At 30.5% G+C, this 19,887-nt stretch overlaps 1 protein-coding gene across 1 annotated transcript in view; it reads left to right on the forward strand.

Moving 5' to 3' along the window:
- SYCP1 (synaptonemal complex protein 1) overlaps nt 1–19,887 on the forward strand; it is an 81,044-nt gene that overhangs the window by 42,408 nt on the left and 18,749 nt on the right. Inside the window, exons 16-27 of the mRNA XM_019730552.2 lie at nt 2,027–2,131; nt 3,059–3,162; nt 4,620–4,737; nt 5,542–5,612; nt 8,205–8,286; nt 10,647–10,709; nt 12,055–12,117; nt 12,286–12,348; nt 15,412–15,528; nt 15,952–16,062; nt 17,196–17,288; nt 18,380–18,454. Of these exons, the coding sequence (XP_019586111.2) occupies nt 2,027–2,131; nt 3,059–3,162; nt 4,620–4,737; nt 5,542–5,612; nt 8,205–8,286; nt 10,647–10,709; nt 12,055–12,117; nt 12,286–12,348; nt 15,412–15,528; nt 15,952–16,062; nt 17,196–17,288; nt 18,380–18,454 (1,065 nt within the window). The remainder of the gene's footprint in view (nt 1–2,026; nt 2,132–3,058; nt 3,163–4,619; nt 4,738–5,541; nt 5,613–8,204; nt 8,287–10,646; nt 10,710–12,054; nt 12,118–12,285; nt 12,349–15,411; nt 15,529–15,951; nt 16,063–17,195; nt 17,289–18,379; nt 18,455–19,887) is intronic.

Genomic DNA, 19,887 nt, shown 5'->3' on the forward strand with positions numbered 1-19,887 from the left:
TTATATAGATGTCGATTTATTCTTTTATTAGCATTTTTAAGTTTTCAATGTACAGATCCTGTACATGTTATATTATATTTATACCTAAATATTTCTTTTCTTGAAGGTATTTTAAGTAATATTTTAGAATATTTTTCCAGTTGTACATCACTAGTAGATGGGAATATGATTGCTGTGTGCATTGACCTATATCTGCAATCTTGCTAAATTTAAATTTACGTATTAGTTCTAGGAGTTTTTTCCTTCAAATTTTTTGTAATTTTCTGTAGACAATCATTTTGTCTGCAAATAGGGACAGTTATATTTATTTTTTTCTTGCCTAACTCACTGGCCTAGACTTCTAGTATAATGTTGAATAGGAGTAATGAGCATGTACATTGTGTACATTGAGGTACATAACCTTAAGGGAAAAACATTCAGTTGTTTCACCATTAAATATGATGTTAGTTGCAGTTATTTTGTAGAAGTTCCCTTCTATTCCTAGTTTGTTGAGACTGTTTATTATAAATTTATGTTAAATTTTGTCAGATTTTTTTTTTTATACTTTTTTTTCCTTAAAGTTATTGGGGTGACAATTAGTAAAGTTACATAGGTTTCAGGTGTACAATTCTGTAATACATGATCTATATACTTTTTTTTATTACATTAGTTTCAGGTATAAGATGCTTTTTCTTTGTCACTTGATATGATCATGTGGTTTTTCTTCTTTATACTATTAATATGGTGTATTACCTTGATTGATTTTCAGATACTGAACCAGCCTTGCATTCTGGGATATACCCCACTTTGTGTGGTGTATTACTCTTTCTATATTGTTGAATTTGTTTTAATATTTTGTTGATCATTTTTGTTCTTATATTCATGAGAACTATTGGTCTGTAGTTTTCTTTACTTGGATTGTTTTTGTCTGGTTTTGGAATCAGGCTAATGCTGGCCTCATACAATGAGTTGGGAAGCATGTATTTCTATTGTCTGGGAGAGATTGTGTAGAATTAGTGTTATTTCTTCTTTAAATGTTTGGTAGACTTCTCCAATGAAGTCATCTAGACCTAGAAATACCTTTTTGGCAAGATTGTAAACTATGAACTTAATTTCTTTCATTGTTATAGAGCTATTCAGGTTATCTGTTTTGTCTTGGGTGATTTTTGTAGTTTGTGGTTTTTAAGGAATTAATCCATTTCACTGAAGTTGTCAACTTGCTGTGTATAGAGTTGTTTGTAGCATTCCCTGTTAACCTTGTAGTAAAATTGTATACTTTTTGAGCCATGTAGTCTCTGTTGCAGCTGTATTCAACTTTGCTGTTACAGGGCAAAATAGGCATAGATCATACACAAACAAATAGATTGGCTATATTACAGTAAAGCTTTGTTAAAAACAGGCAGTGGCTGGATTTGGCCTCTGGGCTGTGTTTGCTGACTCTTGGTTGTCTAGAACATTGAATTTAATTCTTGGCGCCTTATTTAAGATGGTATATTGACAAAGTGAGCCCATCCTGATGGTATGAGGTAATTTAAAACTATTTCATAGGAAGAATGATAATAAGAATTAAGGATTTTAGAATAGTTAAGAGAAAAGTTAAGGAGTGATAACTCTCTTCAAAATTTATCACTTATCATATGAAAGAGGAATTAGACTTCTATGTGATTAAAGAAGGCAGAACAATGATTAGTGCATAAAGTTACAGGGAAGCACATTTTTTGTTAACATAAGGATAAACAGGATTGATAGAAGATTGAGTGACTAATACATGCTAATAAATTGGAGTGATTCATGCATAAGTTAAGGTTTGATTTCAGTGGCCTGTATAATTTTTTTTATATAAAAAAACTTTAGGGCTCTGTCCATTAAATCCTTGATCATCATATTTAGTTTTAAATTTTACTTTATAATGACTTGTTTTCTCTTTTTAAAAAATTTTAGCCAAAGAGAAACTCATAATTTTCTCTTCAACTTTATTTAGGCAGTTTGATTATTTTGAATATGTTGTATGCTTTGGTTGTCATGATTTGTTAATGTCCTTAAATAGGCAGAAAACCAAAAGCTTTTAGATGAAAAGAAACAATTTGAGAAGATTGCTGAAGAATTAAAAGGAACAGAACAAGAACTAACTGGTCTTCTCCAAACAAGAGAGGTTTGTTTAAAAAGGATACACTTTTCTTTCATGTATTTTGTTAGTAAAGTACAGATTTACAGAATAGATTGTTATAGCTATTAGCTTTGTGAAAGATTTTTTCACAAAATTCCTTTAAAAAGTGTGCTCCTGCTACATTTAATATGCTAACGATTGATATAAAACATACCTAGAGAGCCTCCACATTATATATAATGTTGGAGAGAAGGTCAGCATTTAAAATATCAATAGTATGTGCATAATGCCATGGCTTATAACAATTACATTTCTTAATGTCTTGAGTATTTCTTAATTGATACATTGAAAAGTTAGCCTTCATTAAGTTCTTAGTTTACAATAGTTTTTATAGTGCTCATGTTATAATTTTAGAATTTTTTTATTTGAAAAAGTATGTTTTTTAAAAAATGTATTGGGGTGACAATTGTTAGTAAAATTACATAGATTTCAGGTGTACAATTCTGTATTACATCATCTATAAATCCCATTGTGTGTTCACCACCCAGAGTGAAAAAGTATGTTTTCAGTCCATAATAGTATTCTGTTATAGCTGTCTTTTTATTATAGTAAGAACAGCTTAGTTTTTAAGATACTATCTGATTTTATTAGTTAATATAGTCTTAATAATATAACATTTTAATTGAAGTTAATTACTTGGTAGCATAAGTGATAAAATATTTTATAATATATAAATACAATTTTACGGGTTAAGCTTCAGAATATCAAGATAGAATTTACTTATATTGCATTTGTCATTGTTCGTTTTAAAATTATAATGGTTATGGGATTAAATCAACTTAAATTTAAAAATTTGACGTATTCTTACTAAAATTTTGCCAAATATCTGATTTAATTACATAGAATAACCAAGATTTTTAAGTGTGAAAATTGTAAAAACATTTGCTGTGGTTATACATGTTTATTTTCCAGAAAAAAGTACATGATTTGGAAATACAATTAACTGCCATTGCGACAAGTGAACAACAGTATTCAAAACAGGTTGAAGAGCTGAAAACTGAGCTTGAAAATGAAAAGTATGTTTTCTACCTATCATAAAAAGCTTATGTATTCAATTCCTAAGCTTTATGGTAGTTAATAATAAATTAGTAAATTATGTTCAATATTTGAATGGGCTTAAAGTTGTGTTTTATTCCTAAAAATCAAAATAATTTATCAGTTTCATTCTAATGGAAGTATGCAACATTGACATAAAAAGAGAACATCATGAAATTGAAAACTGCTTTAGATCAATATATTATTTTTCTTGGAGATATTTGGTTTCTCATGAAAATAGTTATTTGCTTGTAGCCAGTTGTTTTGGTTGTCTTCCTAAATTATTGCATAGATTTGTATTGATGAAATGACAAAATACAAATTCATTCCTTATATTGTCCAAATAAAATATTTAATGATTCATCTACTCAGTAAGTTTAATTTCGAGAGAAAGTGGGAGAAAATAATTATTGTGTTGTTACTTAGAGAGAAGTAAACTCAAGTAGCCAATCTAGTGGTTGAGCATGGTTTTTCCTTTTTGGTTGCTTTTCAGCCTAAATAAAAATGAGAAATAAGCAGTTTACTCAGCATCTTGTTTCTTCCCTTTCAGTTCCCATTCTCTGCTTTTTAACAGTACTTTTTTAGGGGCTGAGGGTAAAATTCCTCTATTAACCAAAATTTCTTTTAATGAATAGACTGATTAGTTATTTATACTTTAGTATAAATTTGTTATCCTTGGTGTATTTGCTTTTTCAACCTTTAATTTTTTAATGAAAACTTTTATCTACCTTTTGATGACTTTCCAGTATTAGTAAAATAGGAGATAATAGGTGCTCCAAAATCATTCCATAGAGCCACACATTCCCCTTCCTTCATTTAAAATTGATCCCCATTGAGTCCAATAACAGCAGTCTTTCCAGCGTAGAGCATTTGAGACCTTGTTAAGAGCAGTTTGTGTCTACACAAAAATTAACCCTAGTTTTCTTTATTTTAATTAAAAATAGTTCATGCCTTATGTACTAGTTTAATAAAATCATCAGAAGTTTGAGACAGTATCTAAGAGGCAGTCTACTAGAGAGAAAAAATTATATGAAGAAAATAATATACCCTTCAAAATTTGTGGAAGAGTATGTGGGATAAGGTGTGGAGAATATGCAAGGAAATACATGACCGCTTCAAAAATTTATTATAGAAAAATTTCAAATGTGTACAAAGTAGAGGGAATAATGTAATGAACTAGCATGTACTTAACCACCCAGCTTAAGAAATTATTAACTAATGGCAATCTTATTTCATTTATACCCCCAGCCCTTCATCCCTTTCCCCTAATATTATTTTGAATTAAATTTTGTATCATGTAATTTCATATGAAATAACTCAAGTTGACCAGTCTAATAGTGAGCATGATTTTTCCTTTTTGGTTGCTTCTTAGCTCTAGATAAAAATAAGAAATAAGCAGTTTACTCAGGATACTATATGACATGTTTTTTAAAAACAGGCTTAAGAACACTGAACTAACTGCAAGCTGCAACAGACTTTCTCTGGAGAACAAAGAAGTAGCACAAGAAACAAGTGAGATGGCCCTAGAACTCAAGAAGCAGCAGGAAGATATTAATGTGAGTTGAAAAAGAAAATACCAGCAACTTAGTTTTCTTACCTGTAAAATTAAGGGGTTAGAATAGATGACTTCTAAGAGATAGTTTTAGCTTTGAAAGTCTGGTTATGTTAGAGCTGATACTTTGTTTTAGAAGAAAAATATACACATTGATTTTAGATGGTGATAATGGGCAACAGAATATAGATGCTACCCATTGATAATGTTAATTTTAAGCATCAAGATTTTTATATAGTATTTATTCAACAAGTATTCATTAAGTAAATCATATAGTGGAGAATACAATGATGAATAAAATACCATTCTTCCTCTTTAGGCATTTATAACTCAGTAGAAAAAAATACATGTTCAAATAACTTAAACAAAATAGTATATGTGTTGTTTTGCGGACAAAATGTTGTTATCTGAGTTCACAGGATCAATTCTGTCTAGGTAGAAGAGAAGTCTTCAGAGAGAATATACCATTGATTTTAGCCTTAAAAGATGAATAATTATGAGTTCAGTAGGTAACAATGAGTGAAAAAGCATCCCTTGGAGCCACAACAATATAAACAAAAGATACAAGTCTAAATTATCACTGGAGACAGCAAGTAAGACTTGTTTTGTTAGCTGCTGTATACAGATTGTTAGGAGAATAATTAAAGACTGGAAAAGTAGTATGGAACTAGGCAAGTTAAATAGCTCATTCTCTTAATTTATATATAACTAAATGTATTTTTGGTGACAGATAAAGGTCTTAAATATTAGTTTCGATTTTATTTTTGTTGAAACAAAATAATATAAACAACATCGATTATTTCTTTAGAACCACAAAAAGCAAGAAGAAAGGATGTTAAAACAAATAGAAAATATGGAAGAAACAGAAACACAGTTAAGGTAAGACTAATAATGAGTTGGCCTTTTTGTCTGGCAAAAGAATTTAGCATTTCTTTTCTATTAACTTGTTAAAGTTAATTTAGATTTATTTTATGTTGAATATAATATAAAGTAAAAAATTAGACTTAAATTACTGCTTTGGAATCCTGCTTAAAAATAAAGTTTTGTAGTAATGTCTAATTTACACTTAGTGTTGAAATAGTGAGATTAGGCAAAAATTAATTCTAAAGCATCATAAACTTTCTAATACTTAATATTTATCTAATTAAGAAAGTACACTAGTCATATCCAATGTTGTATGAAAATGCTGGTTCCAAAATGTTTTAATTGATTTTGAGTATTATTTTTAATTTATTTGATATTACAACAGATAAAAACACTGTTTTTGTGATTGTAATTTTCATTTTTTGGGGTAGGCTTTAGAATTTTTCATGTTTGCTAGAATTCTTTCTAAAATTACTTATACCTGTTGCCCACTCATATTTTGAGATCTTGATTTTTTTTTTTTTACTAATTTAGTTAAGCTTTCACTAAATATATTTTTAGTTAATTTTAGTTAATTTTAACTAAAATATATTAATCCCTTCTTTTGTTTTATTTACAGCACAGATTTTCCCCAACCTGTTGTTTTTCTTTTACTTTGGGTAATTTTTTTGTCATACCAAAGATTTTGATTTTTGTATTAAATCTAGTTGTCCTTCCTTTTGTAATTTTTCTCATTGGTTATACTTAGACATTTTTTGCCTGCCTGAAATCAAATATTGATCTTAACTTTAGTTCTTTTAAAAATTTTATCTTTTTCTTTTTCAAATAATAAAAATATTTCAAGAGATTGGTTTACTTCTTTTTTTAAATTAGTTTCAGGTGTACAAAACAATGTAATAGTTAGACATTTATACCCCTCACAAAGTGATAACCCCCCTCCTTAACACAACTGTGGATCTATGACCTGGTTATTGATATGCATTGTTTCATGTTTTTTATTTTTTAAATAATCTGTTAGTATTTAGATCATTCCCAAACATGTAGGGGTTCTTGCTTGTACTTATATTCTGAAGTATTAAGTTTTGATTTTTTATATTTGGTTAAAGAATGTGGTCATTAAAACTAACCGGTATTTTAAATTATTTGAGATCTCCTTTAAACCTAATATATCTCCCTCCTAGGTTTGTTTGTTATGTGAGTTAATGTTAATAAAGTACTGAGCACAGTGCCTGGCATATAACTTACTGTTTTGCAGATTTGGAAAGTCATCTTTTATTATACTTCTAATGATGGCTTTGTTCTTTTTGCTCAATTTTCTTCTTCAGAAGTAGCTGTTATGTATAGATTGAATCTCTGTGATTAAACCACTGTACATTTTGGGGATAAAAAGTGAGACATATTTTAGGTAGAGGCTGCTTTTTATTTAAGAGAACACAAATTATTGGGATAATATTTTTTGTACACTTACCTACTCTGTGAACATATAAAACTCTAAATGTAAATATTTTTAGGAAAAGTAAGAATATGCTATAAAAATATACTAGTTAAAGATTTAATACTCAGTTAAGAATAAATATCCTGGGTTCAGTTTGCACAAAGCCAGTTATTCCACACAATTGAGTACTATTCCATGCATACAGGTTAGACCCAGAAACATATTAGTGGTAATAAGAGAGAGTACAACTAGAAATAGCTTCAAGTGTCCATCTGAGACAAAGCTCCACAGTTTTCAGGTGTAACACACAGATTTTTAATTAAAAGATTTTTTTAAATTTATTGGGGTAACATTGGTTAATAACATTATATAAATGTCAAGTGTACATCGTTATATCACATCTGTATATTGCATGCTCACCACCCAAAATCTAGTTTCCTTCTGTTACCATATATTGGTTCTCTTTTACCCACTTCATCTTCTCCCAACCTCCTTAAAATTTTTTGAAAGGATGATATATACTTATGGTACAAAGTTCAAAGGGATAAAGGAACACATGAGAAAAGAAAACTTATGTTTTTTGCCCTTTGTCTTCCTACTATCTAGTTTCCCTCCCTAGAGGTATCACTGTTTCTTGTGTATGTTTCCAGAGATACTCTATTACGTATATAAAGGCATACGTATGTGCAAATATCTCATTCATGTAGTTTTTCATTAAAATCACTTGTATTTGTGTCTCTATTATAAAATTATGACTGTCTTAGAATGATGACTGATTTATGAGTAACAAAACAATAAAGCGAAACCTTGACTTAAATAAGAAACAAATATTTCTTTCCAGAAGTTTTTTAAATGGAAAAAGGACGATAAGGTCTGCATAATTTCAAAATAAATGTATAAGTTTTTTGTGGGTTTTATTTTATTTTTATTTTTTTTATTTTCAATAACAGTTGACATTCAATGTTACTTTATGTTAGTTTCAGGTGATTGTATAAATTAACTTAAAGATAGGAATGAAGAGTGCATATTTGTATGAATGCATGAAAATTCCCAAACAAAATGAAAATAAATGAACCAACAAAAAATAATAGTCAACTATTTTAGAAATCCAGAAAGGGGATAAAATGAAAATATAAATTTTATCACGATGTCACTCTTTCATTTCCCTTAAGGAATGAACTGGAATCTGTGAGAGAAGAACTAAAGCAGAAAGGAGATGAAGTTGAATGCAAATTGAACAAGAGTGAAGAAAATGTACGTTATATTTAATAATAGATCATATCACAAAATTTCAAATTATAAAGCAACACCATGTGTCTAAAAAAATAAAGTGATGTGTACTCTTGTATAAGTAGTAATCTAGGGACTATTGTAGGCTGTTGACCTTTAAAATATAGGCAAAGTTTGGTTATTTTGCTTATATGGTATATATCTAGAAGAAATAGTGGCAATTCTAAATTTATTTTATAAATGTTTAATATTTATTATTGATTTACTTTTTAGGCTAAACAAAAGTCTCATGCTTAGTAATATAGACTATATTGATAAATTGAGTAATAAGTTTGTGTTGCGCTTTGGTGGATTTGGTTTTAAAGTTGGGATAGGAAGAAGGTTTTTACGGAAGAATATCATGAAAGTGGAATAGTACAAATGTTGTGACATGATTATAGAATATAACATACATAATGGGAAAAAATTGTGCCAAAATAGGTCAAGCTAGATTATAAACACCTTCACTGTGTTTTTCATTCATTCAACAAATATTTTTGACTACTTACTATGTGCCTGACACTGTTCTGGGTACTGAGTTTGAATTTTATTTGTTTTGGCAGACCGTGGTGATCCAATTAAGGTTTTTTTATTAGGAAAGTGACATTTTTAATTTTTAAGTATCGAACGGGGAGAAGTGGAATTAGTTGAAAGGCTATAAAAAAATAGTCTTGAAAGCCCTGAAAAAAAGTCTTGGAGTGGACCCTGGCCTAGTTTAGTTTACTTATTTCTGAGCCAGTCATTGTGGTTTGGGGATATAATAAGTAATCTGGTCAAGCCTGAGCTGTGTGTCCACTTCTGGAGACAGATCATCCTCCATCAAACTACTACATGGACTGAGCAGGACTACTGTGGAATTTACGCTAAAGGAGTCTTTGCAGGAAAGGATCGTAGCCAGACCAAAACACAGATCCTCTGTATAAATGCTGATGGGAGACCATAGAAGGGCCATCTAATCCAAAGTTGAGTTAGGACAAGCTTCCTGGAAGAAGTGAAATTTAGTTTGAAACCTTAGATTAACAGAATTAGTGAGGGCAGAGGAATGGACACAAGTATATCAGGGAGAAGAAGAGTATTCCAGGTTACACACACAGACACAGACACATTATATACAAAGTTTGAGATAGCTCAGAAGTATGACAGAACCTGTCAGATTTAAGCAACTATAAAAAGTTCACCTTGGCTTTTAAGATAGTAGTGGAATTTAAGATAGTGGTGATAGTGGAAAGAGTAGGAAAAGATGAGATTGGGGAGAGAATGAGGGTAGATCACTTAGGCCTCATAAGCTATATTTAGGAGTTTGTGGTTATTGACGAGTTTTGATCCTGAGGAGTGTCATAATTATATTTACACTTTAGGAACTTGAATTAGTCCAAGGATGAGATGAGATAATATTGTTAAGGGCTTACAATGGACCTAGAACATTCTAGGTTCTTTATATATGTTATCTTATTTAACTGGAAGTCATTTTTGTTCTCATTTTATAAAATAATTGGACCTCCAAAGGGTAAAAAACTTAGAAAGGCTACATGACTAAGAAGTAGTAGAGCTGCCCTTCTAACATTCTTTAGACTATTCCAAATTTTTTCCTCTCAAAAAGCAATTTTTTCTTTCAGTTTCATATTAATTAAATTCAACCAGGAAAAATGAATTTAATTTTCTCAAGACTTAGTATGTAATTTACTACTTTAAAATTTATATCAGAGGCCACTTCAAAACACTAATCTTATTGTTTGTGATGGGGAAAAATGTGAATTTGATGTTTAATGTAAAATAAAAACCCTCCACTAAGAATGTAAATATATTAGTGATAAAATAAGAAAAAAAAAGACAAGTTGCTAGTATATTTAAACTTTCCATTGTTAGATTTCAATTTACCTATTGAAACAGTTTTCCAGAAAGAATTCGTTTCAAACATTTCTCAAATATTTTGTCTGACATTGAAATTCATTGCATTTCCTCATCTCTAAAATGGAGATAATACCTATCGTTTCTATATTATTGGGTTGTTACAAGGTTCAGATTAATACATGTTTGTGAAAGAGATGTATTTGAAAGATTATAAACATTTATATACAAGACAGGTTTTAAAAATTCAAGGTAAATTGGGAAATCTGATAAAATATTGCAAAGTGATACTGGGTTAAGATACGAATGACAAACATTAATATATAAACATTAACACAAAGACAATTTTTTTTAAAGGATACTGGAATAAACTGGGAAAACTGGTAACTGTTTTGGTAGAAACAAAAAACTGAGCTTTATAATTCCATTTCTAAAAGATACTTGTAGAAGAAACTAGTAATTCTGTTAACAATCTGATGTCAAATAATATTTTTTAGGTTCGAAGCATTGAAGGTGAAGTTTTGAGAAAAGATAAACTAGTGAAGACATTAGAAAACAAGGTACTGTCAAATTGTAAAAATGTTTGGGAATAGAGACTTTATAGCAATATATGGATGACTAGATTATTTAGGGTGAGTCTTTACACTTTTAACAGCTTTTACACAAAGAAACTTAATTGGCTTTTGAAGGCTTTGAGGAAACCATATAGAGTTTTTAGTGTTGGTTTCTTTGAAGAAGCTGTGGGTTCAGGAGTTTTGCACAATGTTTCAAAGAGCAAGTTTCATTAAACTCTCCTTTAAGTATCTCTTCCCTCTCCCCAAATTTTATACTTTCAGCAGCTGCATTTGTTGTGGGTATCTTTAAGAGTGGAAGATGCTTTGAAAAGTCATTCTTAGACATCTCTCCCATCTCTCAAGAGAGCTGCAGAAAAATTTCTGCTTTCTTTATGTGAAAGAATTTCTTTATGTGGGCTGCTCAGCCCAATTCACTTCTTCCTTCTCTGTACCTCACCACACACTGGTCCTAAACTTGACGTTCTATATAGTGAGTAGTCCTCTGGAAAATATAATTCACTTTCTGAAGTTCTGACCTCTATAATAATCAACACCAATTTGTTTATATCCAGAAGTTTGGTGAATAAAATTAGTTTTTATGCACAAGAATTATTTTACTTAAAAATGAAGTAAAACCTTTTCAAGAATTTTGTGAGCATTCCACAAAATATATTTATCTTAATTAGTCCTAAGTTTTGAGATTATTTAAATTAAAAGAATTGAAGACTTAAGTTACTTTAATTTTCATTAGCTTATTAAGAAAGAGGGAAGAGTGAGATGAGGCAGTCAAAATGACATTTAATACTGGTATTTCTGATGTCATTATCATTTTAGTACGTTTATCATATACACACACAGTGCAAAAAAAACGTATACACAGTTTAAGAAAGGTAAAAACTGTATTAAAATTGTAATACTCAATATATACTAATAATAAAAGATGAATACCTACAAGTCACATTTGACTTCTGCAATTACAAGAAGTGCTCAAAGGGGTTACCATCAGCATAATTTTAATAATCTTTTCCCTTCTTAAAATGTATATACATTTTATTGGCACCCCGTGTGTGTGTGTGTGTGTGTGTGTATGTGTGTATAGCACTTTGTTTTTAAAGTAGTTGAATTCAGATGTTCTTTAAGTAGATTAAGAATTCAGAATTTCACATTTGTATTGAGATAATCTTTATTAAAATTTGTACTTGTTCACATAAATTTAGACATTACTGGAGTATTTAATAACATGATTTTTGAAGTGACCTCTGTTATTTTATGTAATATTTTTATTAGTTTGAAATTACTTATTTTGACTGGAACATTGAATAAACTAATGATAATTTCTTATTTTTTTTAGTGTAACAATTTAAGGAAACAAGTTGAAAATAAAAGCAAGCATATCGAAGAACTCCAACAGGAGGTATGTGTTGATTTTCAATATCAAGCTATTAAAAAAATGTTGTTTTCACTACAGTTTTAGAAAATAATGCTTTCCTTTCTTTTAGTAATTTTAGTCTAATTCAGGTGGCAGTACAAGTTTGAATCACTTTGGTACTAAACATAATTCTTTATTTTTAACTTTTTACAGAATAAGACCTTAAAGAAAAAGGGTATAGCAGAAAGCAAGCAACTGAATGTTTATGAGATTAAGGTATTTGGAATCTTTAAAATACAAGTAAATAGAGGAGAAATTAGCAATTTTATACCCTTTATATTGTAGCAGTTATTTTCTAACATCATCTTTGAGGTTGTGGGAATCAACCCTTTTAATTGTAGTAGATGCTCATTTGTGACTTAGCTGTGTTAAAATCATCTAAGCAGCTTAAAAGTGTGTGTGTGTGTGTGTGTGTGTGTGTGTGTATTCATATTCCTTACCCATATATTGAAAATTGAGGTTGAGTAGGTTTGGGATGGAGCCTTGGATTCTGCATTTTAAAAACACCATATGGCTATGCTGCTGCACAAGGGGTTTGAGAACCATTGACTTTGTAGAAAACAAATTAAAATCCTGGAGTGTAAACTCATGATGGTCAAGGCTATATTTGGTTTGTCATCTTATTTGCAATTCCTTGAGATACAGTTTACATATAATAAGATGCATGATTTTAAGTATACAGTTTGATGAGCTTTGATAAATGTTTTTACAACCATGTAACAACAATAAAGATATAGGATCATTTCCATCATGCCAGCAAGTTTTCTCTTGTCCTTTTTAAAAATTTTTATTAAATTTATTGGGGTGACATTGATTAGTAAAAATACATGTTTCAAGTGTGCAATTCTGTATAATACATCATCTATATATTGCATTGTGTATTCACCCAGAGTCAGTTCTCTTTCCATCACCATATATTTGACCCCCTCTACTCTCTTCTACCACCTCTCCTCCCTCCTTATCCTCTGGTAACCACTAAACTGTTGTTGAGTTTTTGATTGTTTGTTTACGTTGTTCATTTGTTGCTTTCAGCTTTATATCTCATATGAGTGAAATAATATGGTTTTCGACTTTATCTGTCTAACTTATTTTGCTTAGCATGATATTCTCAAGATCATCCATGATGTTTCAAATGGCAGTATTTCATCTTTACGTACAGCCAAGTAATATTCCATTCTATATGTGTACCACATTTTGTTCTTCTCGTGTTCTTTTGCAGTTTAAAACCCGTTCCCAAGAGACAACCAGTGTTCTTTTTTGTCTCTATACATTGGTTTATCTACTTTAAAACTTCATTTAAATGTAATCATGTCAAATATATTCTTTTGTTATATGCGTTATTTTGCTCAGCATATTCTAAGATTCATCCATGTTCCTGTAGGTATCAATAAATCTTTTTTACGCCTGAGTCATATTCCACTGTATAAATAGAACTAATTTGTTTACCTTGTCTCCTGTTAATGGACATTTGAATTGTTTCCAGTTTTTTAAATCATTATGAATAAAGCTGCTCTGAACATTCTTGTACAATACTTTTAATGGACATGTTTTTATTTCTCTTAAGCAAATCTAGGAAAAGAATTGCTGGGTCATAGAGTAGATATATGTTTAGTTTTATAAGAAACAACCAAATCATTTTCCAAAGTGATTTTACACTTCTCATAGCAATGAATGAGAGGTTTGGTTTGTCCAGATCCTCGCTCACATCTGGTGTTCTCAGTCTTTTTAATTTCAGTCATTGTTGTGGGCAGAGCCCAGCTTCATGGGCATGAGACCTGTGTAGTCATGGAACTGCCTTGCTCTGTTGTTGTTATCTTGAAATTTTAAATAATTTTTTAATTAGGTGTCTCCCCTCTTTTCATTTTGCATTGAGCCCTGCAAATTATGTAGCTGTTCTTGCTTATAGGTATAGTGATGTCCCATTGTGGTTTTATTTTTCATTTCTTATAATAGTGTTGAACGGATTTTCATGAGCTAGTCATTTGTACATTTCCTTTTTGAAGTGTCTGTTCAAGTCTTTTTAAATTTTTTATTGTGGTAAAATATACATAACATCTTAACCTTTTTTTAACTATATAGTTCCTTTACATTGTTGTGTAACCAATTCCCAGGACTCTCTTCATCTAGTAGTAATATTGAAATTCTATACCCATTAAACAACTCCCCATTCTCTCCTTCTCACAGTCCCTGGCAACTACCATTCTCTGGCATATGAAGTTGACTACTCTAGGTACCTCATATAAGTAGAAAAATATATTTGTCTTTTTGAGACAGCTTCTCCATTTCTGATAAAAAAGCAGTTAGAATTTTGATAGAGATTGCATTGAAATCTTTTCACTATCTTGATTGAAAGACACTACCAAGAGACTGAGAAGACAACCCACAGAACGGGAGAAAATATTCACAAGTCATATATATGGTAATGATCCAATATCTAGAATATATAAAGAACACTTCTAATTAAACAGCAAAAGCCAGTTACAAAAGGAAAAGTAATGCATGATTCCATATATATGAGGTACTTAAAATAGTCAGACTCATAGAAGTAAAGATAACAATGGTGATGACCAGGGGTTGGGGGGAAGGAGAAATGGGGAGTTCCTCAATTTGTGTAAGGTTTCAGTTATGTGAGATAAATTGGTTCTAGAGATCTGTGCAGCATAGAACCCGTAGTCAGCAATAATGGATTGTGCACATAAAGTTTTATTAAGAGGGTACATCTCATGTTAAGTGTTCTAATGACAGAAAACAAAGGGACAAAAGGAAACTTTTGGAGGTGATGGATATGTCTGTTACCTTGGTTGTGGTGATGGTTTCATGGGTGTATTAAGCATATGTCCAAACTCATCAAACTGTATAAATTAAATATGTGCAGTTTTTTGTATTTTAGTTATACCTCAATAAAGATTCTTTTTTTAAAAAAGGAAATAAGCTTTCTTTTTTTTTAATCACATGGGTGTTCTGTCCAAATGGAAATTACTTATTATAATAAAACATACTGAACAGAGACTGAATAATTTAAATATTGTTAAGGAATTCATAAAAATTAAAATATAGTTGCTTTTTAAACATTACTTGTCAAGTCTAAATATGTATTTTAGGGGAAAAGATAGATTTTGTGAAAAATAAGTACATCTGACCATATGAAAAATGTAAGGAAAATGATCCAACCATGAATAAGTAATCTTTCAAGATTCACAAAATCACAAAATGAATACAGGATATTTTCAGAAAATCCACAGCATTTGCTAATGTTCATGTTTTTTTCTTTACACAAAGGTCAGTAAATTAGAGTTAGAACTACAAGGTGCGAAACAAAAATGTAAAGAAATGACTGACAGCTATCAAAAAGAAATTGAGGACAAAAAGGCACTAGAAGAAAATCTTTTGGGAGAGGTAGGAGAAACTAAATATGTTTGAAAATTTGTTATACTAAACTCTATATTTGTTTATTAATATTTTAAGAGAAAAATAGTTATTAATTTTTAAATTATGATTTTTAAAGATTTAATAAATTCGTAATAGGGACAGTTAGTTTCTTATAGAAGCTGAAAGTATCCTTGTTATTCTAAGTATTTGAGTATCAACTAATATATAGTTATTTTGAAAAGATTAAATGATCATTATAGTGTTATACTGTCATCTTACTTGATAGAGTACCCTAAAATAAACCAAAACAGTAATGCATTTTCTACTTGGCTTTTCAAATTTTCTGGTGTTTGATTTCTGCATTTTATATAAATAGAGCAGATGGTCTCTACATTTAAGTTAATTTTTTTGTGCATTAATTTTAAGAAACACTTTTAATTGATTTGATAGGTTGAGAAAGCAAAAGTAATAGCTGATGAAGCAGTAAAATTACAGAAAGAAATTGATTTACGATGTCAACATAAAATAGCTGAAATGGTAGCACTTATGGAAAAACATAAGGTAATTTTTTCTTTTTGTGTAATGAAATTTATTGGAGCCATTCTTATGCATGAAAATGGTGACATTAAGATAGCATTCTGGTTTGATAGAGAAAATTATTGTCTGTGCACTAACAACTAATTATAGCTGGAATATCCTTGATCTCCCATTTCTCGAAGTTTGAGTCTTAACCACACAAAGCTGAGCTTGGGTGTAATTTCTTTGCAGCAATCTCTCCTTTATAGTCTATGATAGATGGAAGTGCTCACTATCTGAATTTTCCTAGTAGACTCTTACAGTACTTTCCACCTTATATTTATTTGAGTACATACGTAGGATATGTTTCCTGTTAATATTTGTGTCCTCTATGTGTCTAACATGGATGAGGCTAAATAAATTTTTATCAGTGGAATAAATGTATGAAAAGCTTAATGTTTGTTGTGTTTGCGAATGTGCTGTATTTTTAATAAATGTGTTAAAGTAGTCATTCTGATTCTGTTAGCAAATTAAGCCTTATTCCCATCAAGGTTTGGAGAGAAGGTGGGCTATACTTAACCTATTCATGTTTAAAAATTGTTGCTGGGATGTAGTATTATGAGATAACCAATGAGGATTTAAAAAACTTGTAAAGTAAGTTTATGAACTCATAGGTTTAAACATATTTGATATGTCTCTATTCAATACAGTTTTTATCCATGCTGATACTCAAATTGTCTCGTCTTTGGCCAGTGAGAGCCTCTTCAAACTGGCTGGCAAGTTCTTTTGACTTGCCCTTATAGTGCCTGATAGCTTTCTTGCTTTCTGTTATGACAAAATGTTCAACTCATCTTGTATTTCCTGCCCCAGAAATGGAATCATCCAGTTTTCTAAGGGGTCCTGGTGTTTCTAGCCTATTTTTAAAAGTATGAAATTCAATGTTTCCAATTAAAAAGAATTACATCTTGTTCTTATGATAGGTTATTTCCAAGACAGTTATTTTATATTTCATTGTTTATGTAATTGAAAAATTAGAAAAATATGCTCAAATATATATATTACTGAATTCATAAACATCATTTTCTTCAAATATTAAATGCTCAAGGATTCCAGTCATATTACAACATCATCTATTTGGGTTCTCATATTCTTAAAATGTTCTTTTCTGTTTAATATAGCACCAGTATGATAAAATTGTTGAAGAAAGAGACTCAGAATTAGGACTTTATAAGAATAAAGAACAAGAACAGTCAGCAGTAAAAGCATCTTTGGTGAGATATAGAACAAATAGCCCAAAAAGCCAATTTTCATGTCAACAATGTTAAAGAATAATATTAAATAAAACCATAATTTTTCAGCTATAGAATCAAAGAATCTGAGATCTTAAAGTGCTCTTATAGATCTTTTAGTTAAGTGGGTTTCCAATGTATTTATTTATTTTTGTTTGTTTGTTTATTTATTTATTTATTTATTTATTTATTTGGGAAAGGGGAACAGGACTTTATTGGGGAACAGTGTGTACTTCCAGGCTTTTTTTTCTCTTTTATTTATTTATTTATTTATTTATTTGGGAAAGGGGAACAGGACTTTATTGGGGAACAGTGTGTACTTCCAGGCTTTTTTTTTTCCAAGTCAAGTTGTTGTCCTTTCAATCTTAGTTGTGGAGGGCGCAGCTCAGCTCCAGGTCCAGTTGCCCTTTCTAGTTGCAGGGGGTGCAGCCCACCATCCCTTGCAGGAGTCGAACCAGCAACCTTGTGGTTGAGAGGATGCGCTCCAACCAAGTGAGCCATCCGTGAGCTCAGCAGCAGCTCAGCGGCAGCTCAGCTCAAGGTGCTGTGTTGAATCTTAGTTGCAGGGGGTGGAGCCCACCATCCCTTGCGGGACTCGAGGAGTTGAACCAGCAGCCTTGAGGTTGAGAGCCCACTGGTCCATGTGGGAATCGAACCGGCAGCCTTCTGAGTTAGGAGCATGGAGCTCTAACCGCCTGAGCCACTGGGCCGGCCCCCAGTTTAGGTTTTGAAATGGTAGAAAGAACTCTTTTTTTTTCAAGTGAAAAGTTGTAAACTCTAAGTTACAAATAACTTTGGAGCTCTGATTATGAGATTGGGAGAGGAGGGATGGGATAGATTGGGAGAGGATGAGGAGGAAATTACATAGTGTTAAATATTTCTTTAGAGCAAACTATAATATAAAAATTGTATAAATTAAATCTTTAGTTATGTTTAACTAGCAGCCTTCATATCAGTAGGCTTTTAAAGTGTATATATTTTATGAGTGAACTTTTTTCTCTATAAAACAATGTATTTGAACCACTAGTTCGCATTTATATGCACTTTCAAACTTCGTGTTTCTTTTTCTTTAGGAGATTGAACTATCTAATCTAAAAAATGAACTTTCGTCTCTTAAGAAACAACTTGAAATAGAAAGAGAGAAAAAAGTAGGTTTGTGGCATTATAAAATAACTAATTGTAAGGTTTAGGTGCAACTTTTTGTTTGTATAAACATGTCTTATTAGAAAATAACATTTGGATAACTAGGGATTAAAAATACAGTTTCTCCCCCATTAGCTTTTTTTGAGAAGTGTTTAGCATATTGCCTTATTTAAATACAGAGGATGCAAAAAAATGCATTAAAATTGTAATACTCAATGTATACCAATAACAAAAGATGAATACAAGTCACGTTTGACTTCTGCAATTACAAGATGTGCTCAAGGTGGTTACCAATCAGCATCCAGACACTTCTGATGATGGCGAACTACTGCTTGAGCAACATTGATTAAAGGGTCCACTTGTATACATTTTTTTTGGCACCTCTGGTATTATACACATATAAATATAGGTAGACTTTAGGAGTAGCAGTGCTTTCAGATATAAGTATTTGAGAAATATTATCTCATAATAAAATGCTTATGTATTTAGATATGTTTTTTAGCTATTCATGTTTCAGAAGAAAACAATGTCTTATGTTTTTGTAGTGTTTGCAATTTACAAAGTGATTTGACTCATACTTTAAAATGACAAACACTTTTTATTTCTTTTTGTATTATTGGCAGTATGCTGAGTTCCCTACTTAAATCTAATTTAATCCTTACAACAATGCTATAAGCAATACTTATCATCTTCATTTTTACAGAGGTTAGATTATTTAGATCAAGATCACATAATAAAAAATAGAAATGCTTAGAATTCAAACCTAGGTCTATTTTGTATGATTCCAAATCCTGTTCTTTTAATCACTGTTCAACAGCCAGATAACATGCACTTTCAATTTCAAGGCATCTTTGCAGTTGTTTACTGTGTCTCCTTCATTTAATTCCTTTCTCCACCTATGGAAAAATCTCACACATATTTCATCATGCAAAGGTGACCTTACTGTGTATAAGTATTCTCATAGCACTTTGTTCTTATATTAAATAGTTATGTCTCTCTGTGCCCCCATTATATTTCAAGTTCTTCAGGGGCTAGGATTATGTTTTATTTGTCTTTGTTTCCCTTAGCACAGTGCTTTTAAAAATTTTCTGTTTTCAGTAAATGTCTTTCAAAGGAATAACTAAATGGCTTTTCTTTACCTGTAATAGTAACATACATGTTTGCCTTTATCCTACTGTTTCAGTAGAAGAGGAATCCTTCCTTGTCTTTGACTACTCCTGAAGTTCATTTTTCACAATTTTTTCCAGTTTTCTTGATATATAATTGACATACAACACTGTATAAGTTTAAGGTGTATAGCACAATGATTTGATTTACATATATTATGAAATGATTACCACAATAAGTTTAGTTAACATTCTTCATCTCATATAGATACAAAAAAGGAAAAGAAAACATTTGTTTTTTTTTCTTGAGATAAGAATTCTTAGGATTTACT

This window comes from Rhinolophus sinicus, linkage group LG14 (assembly GCF_036562045.2).
Source record: "Rhinolophus sinicus isolate RSC01 linkage group LG14, ASM3656204v1, whole genome shotgun sequence".
NCBI classification, from domain to species: domain Eukaryota; kingdom Metazoa; phylum Chordata; class Mammalia; order Chiroptera; family Rhinolophidae; genus Rhinolophus; species Rhinolophus sinicus.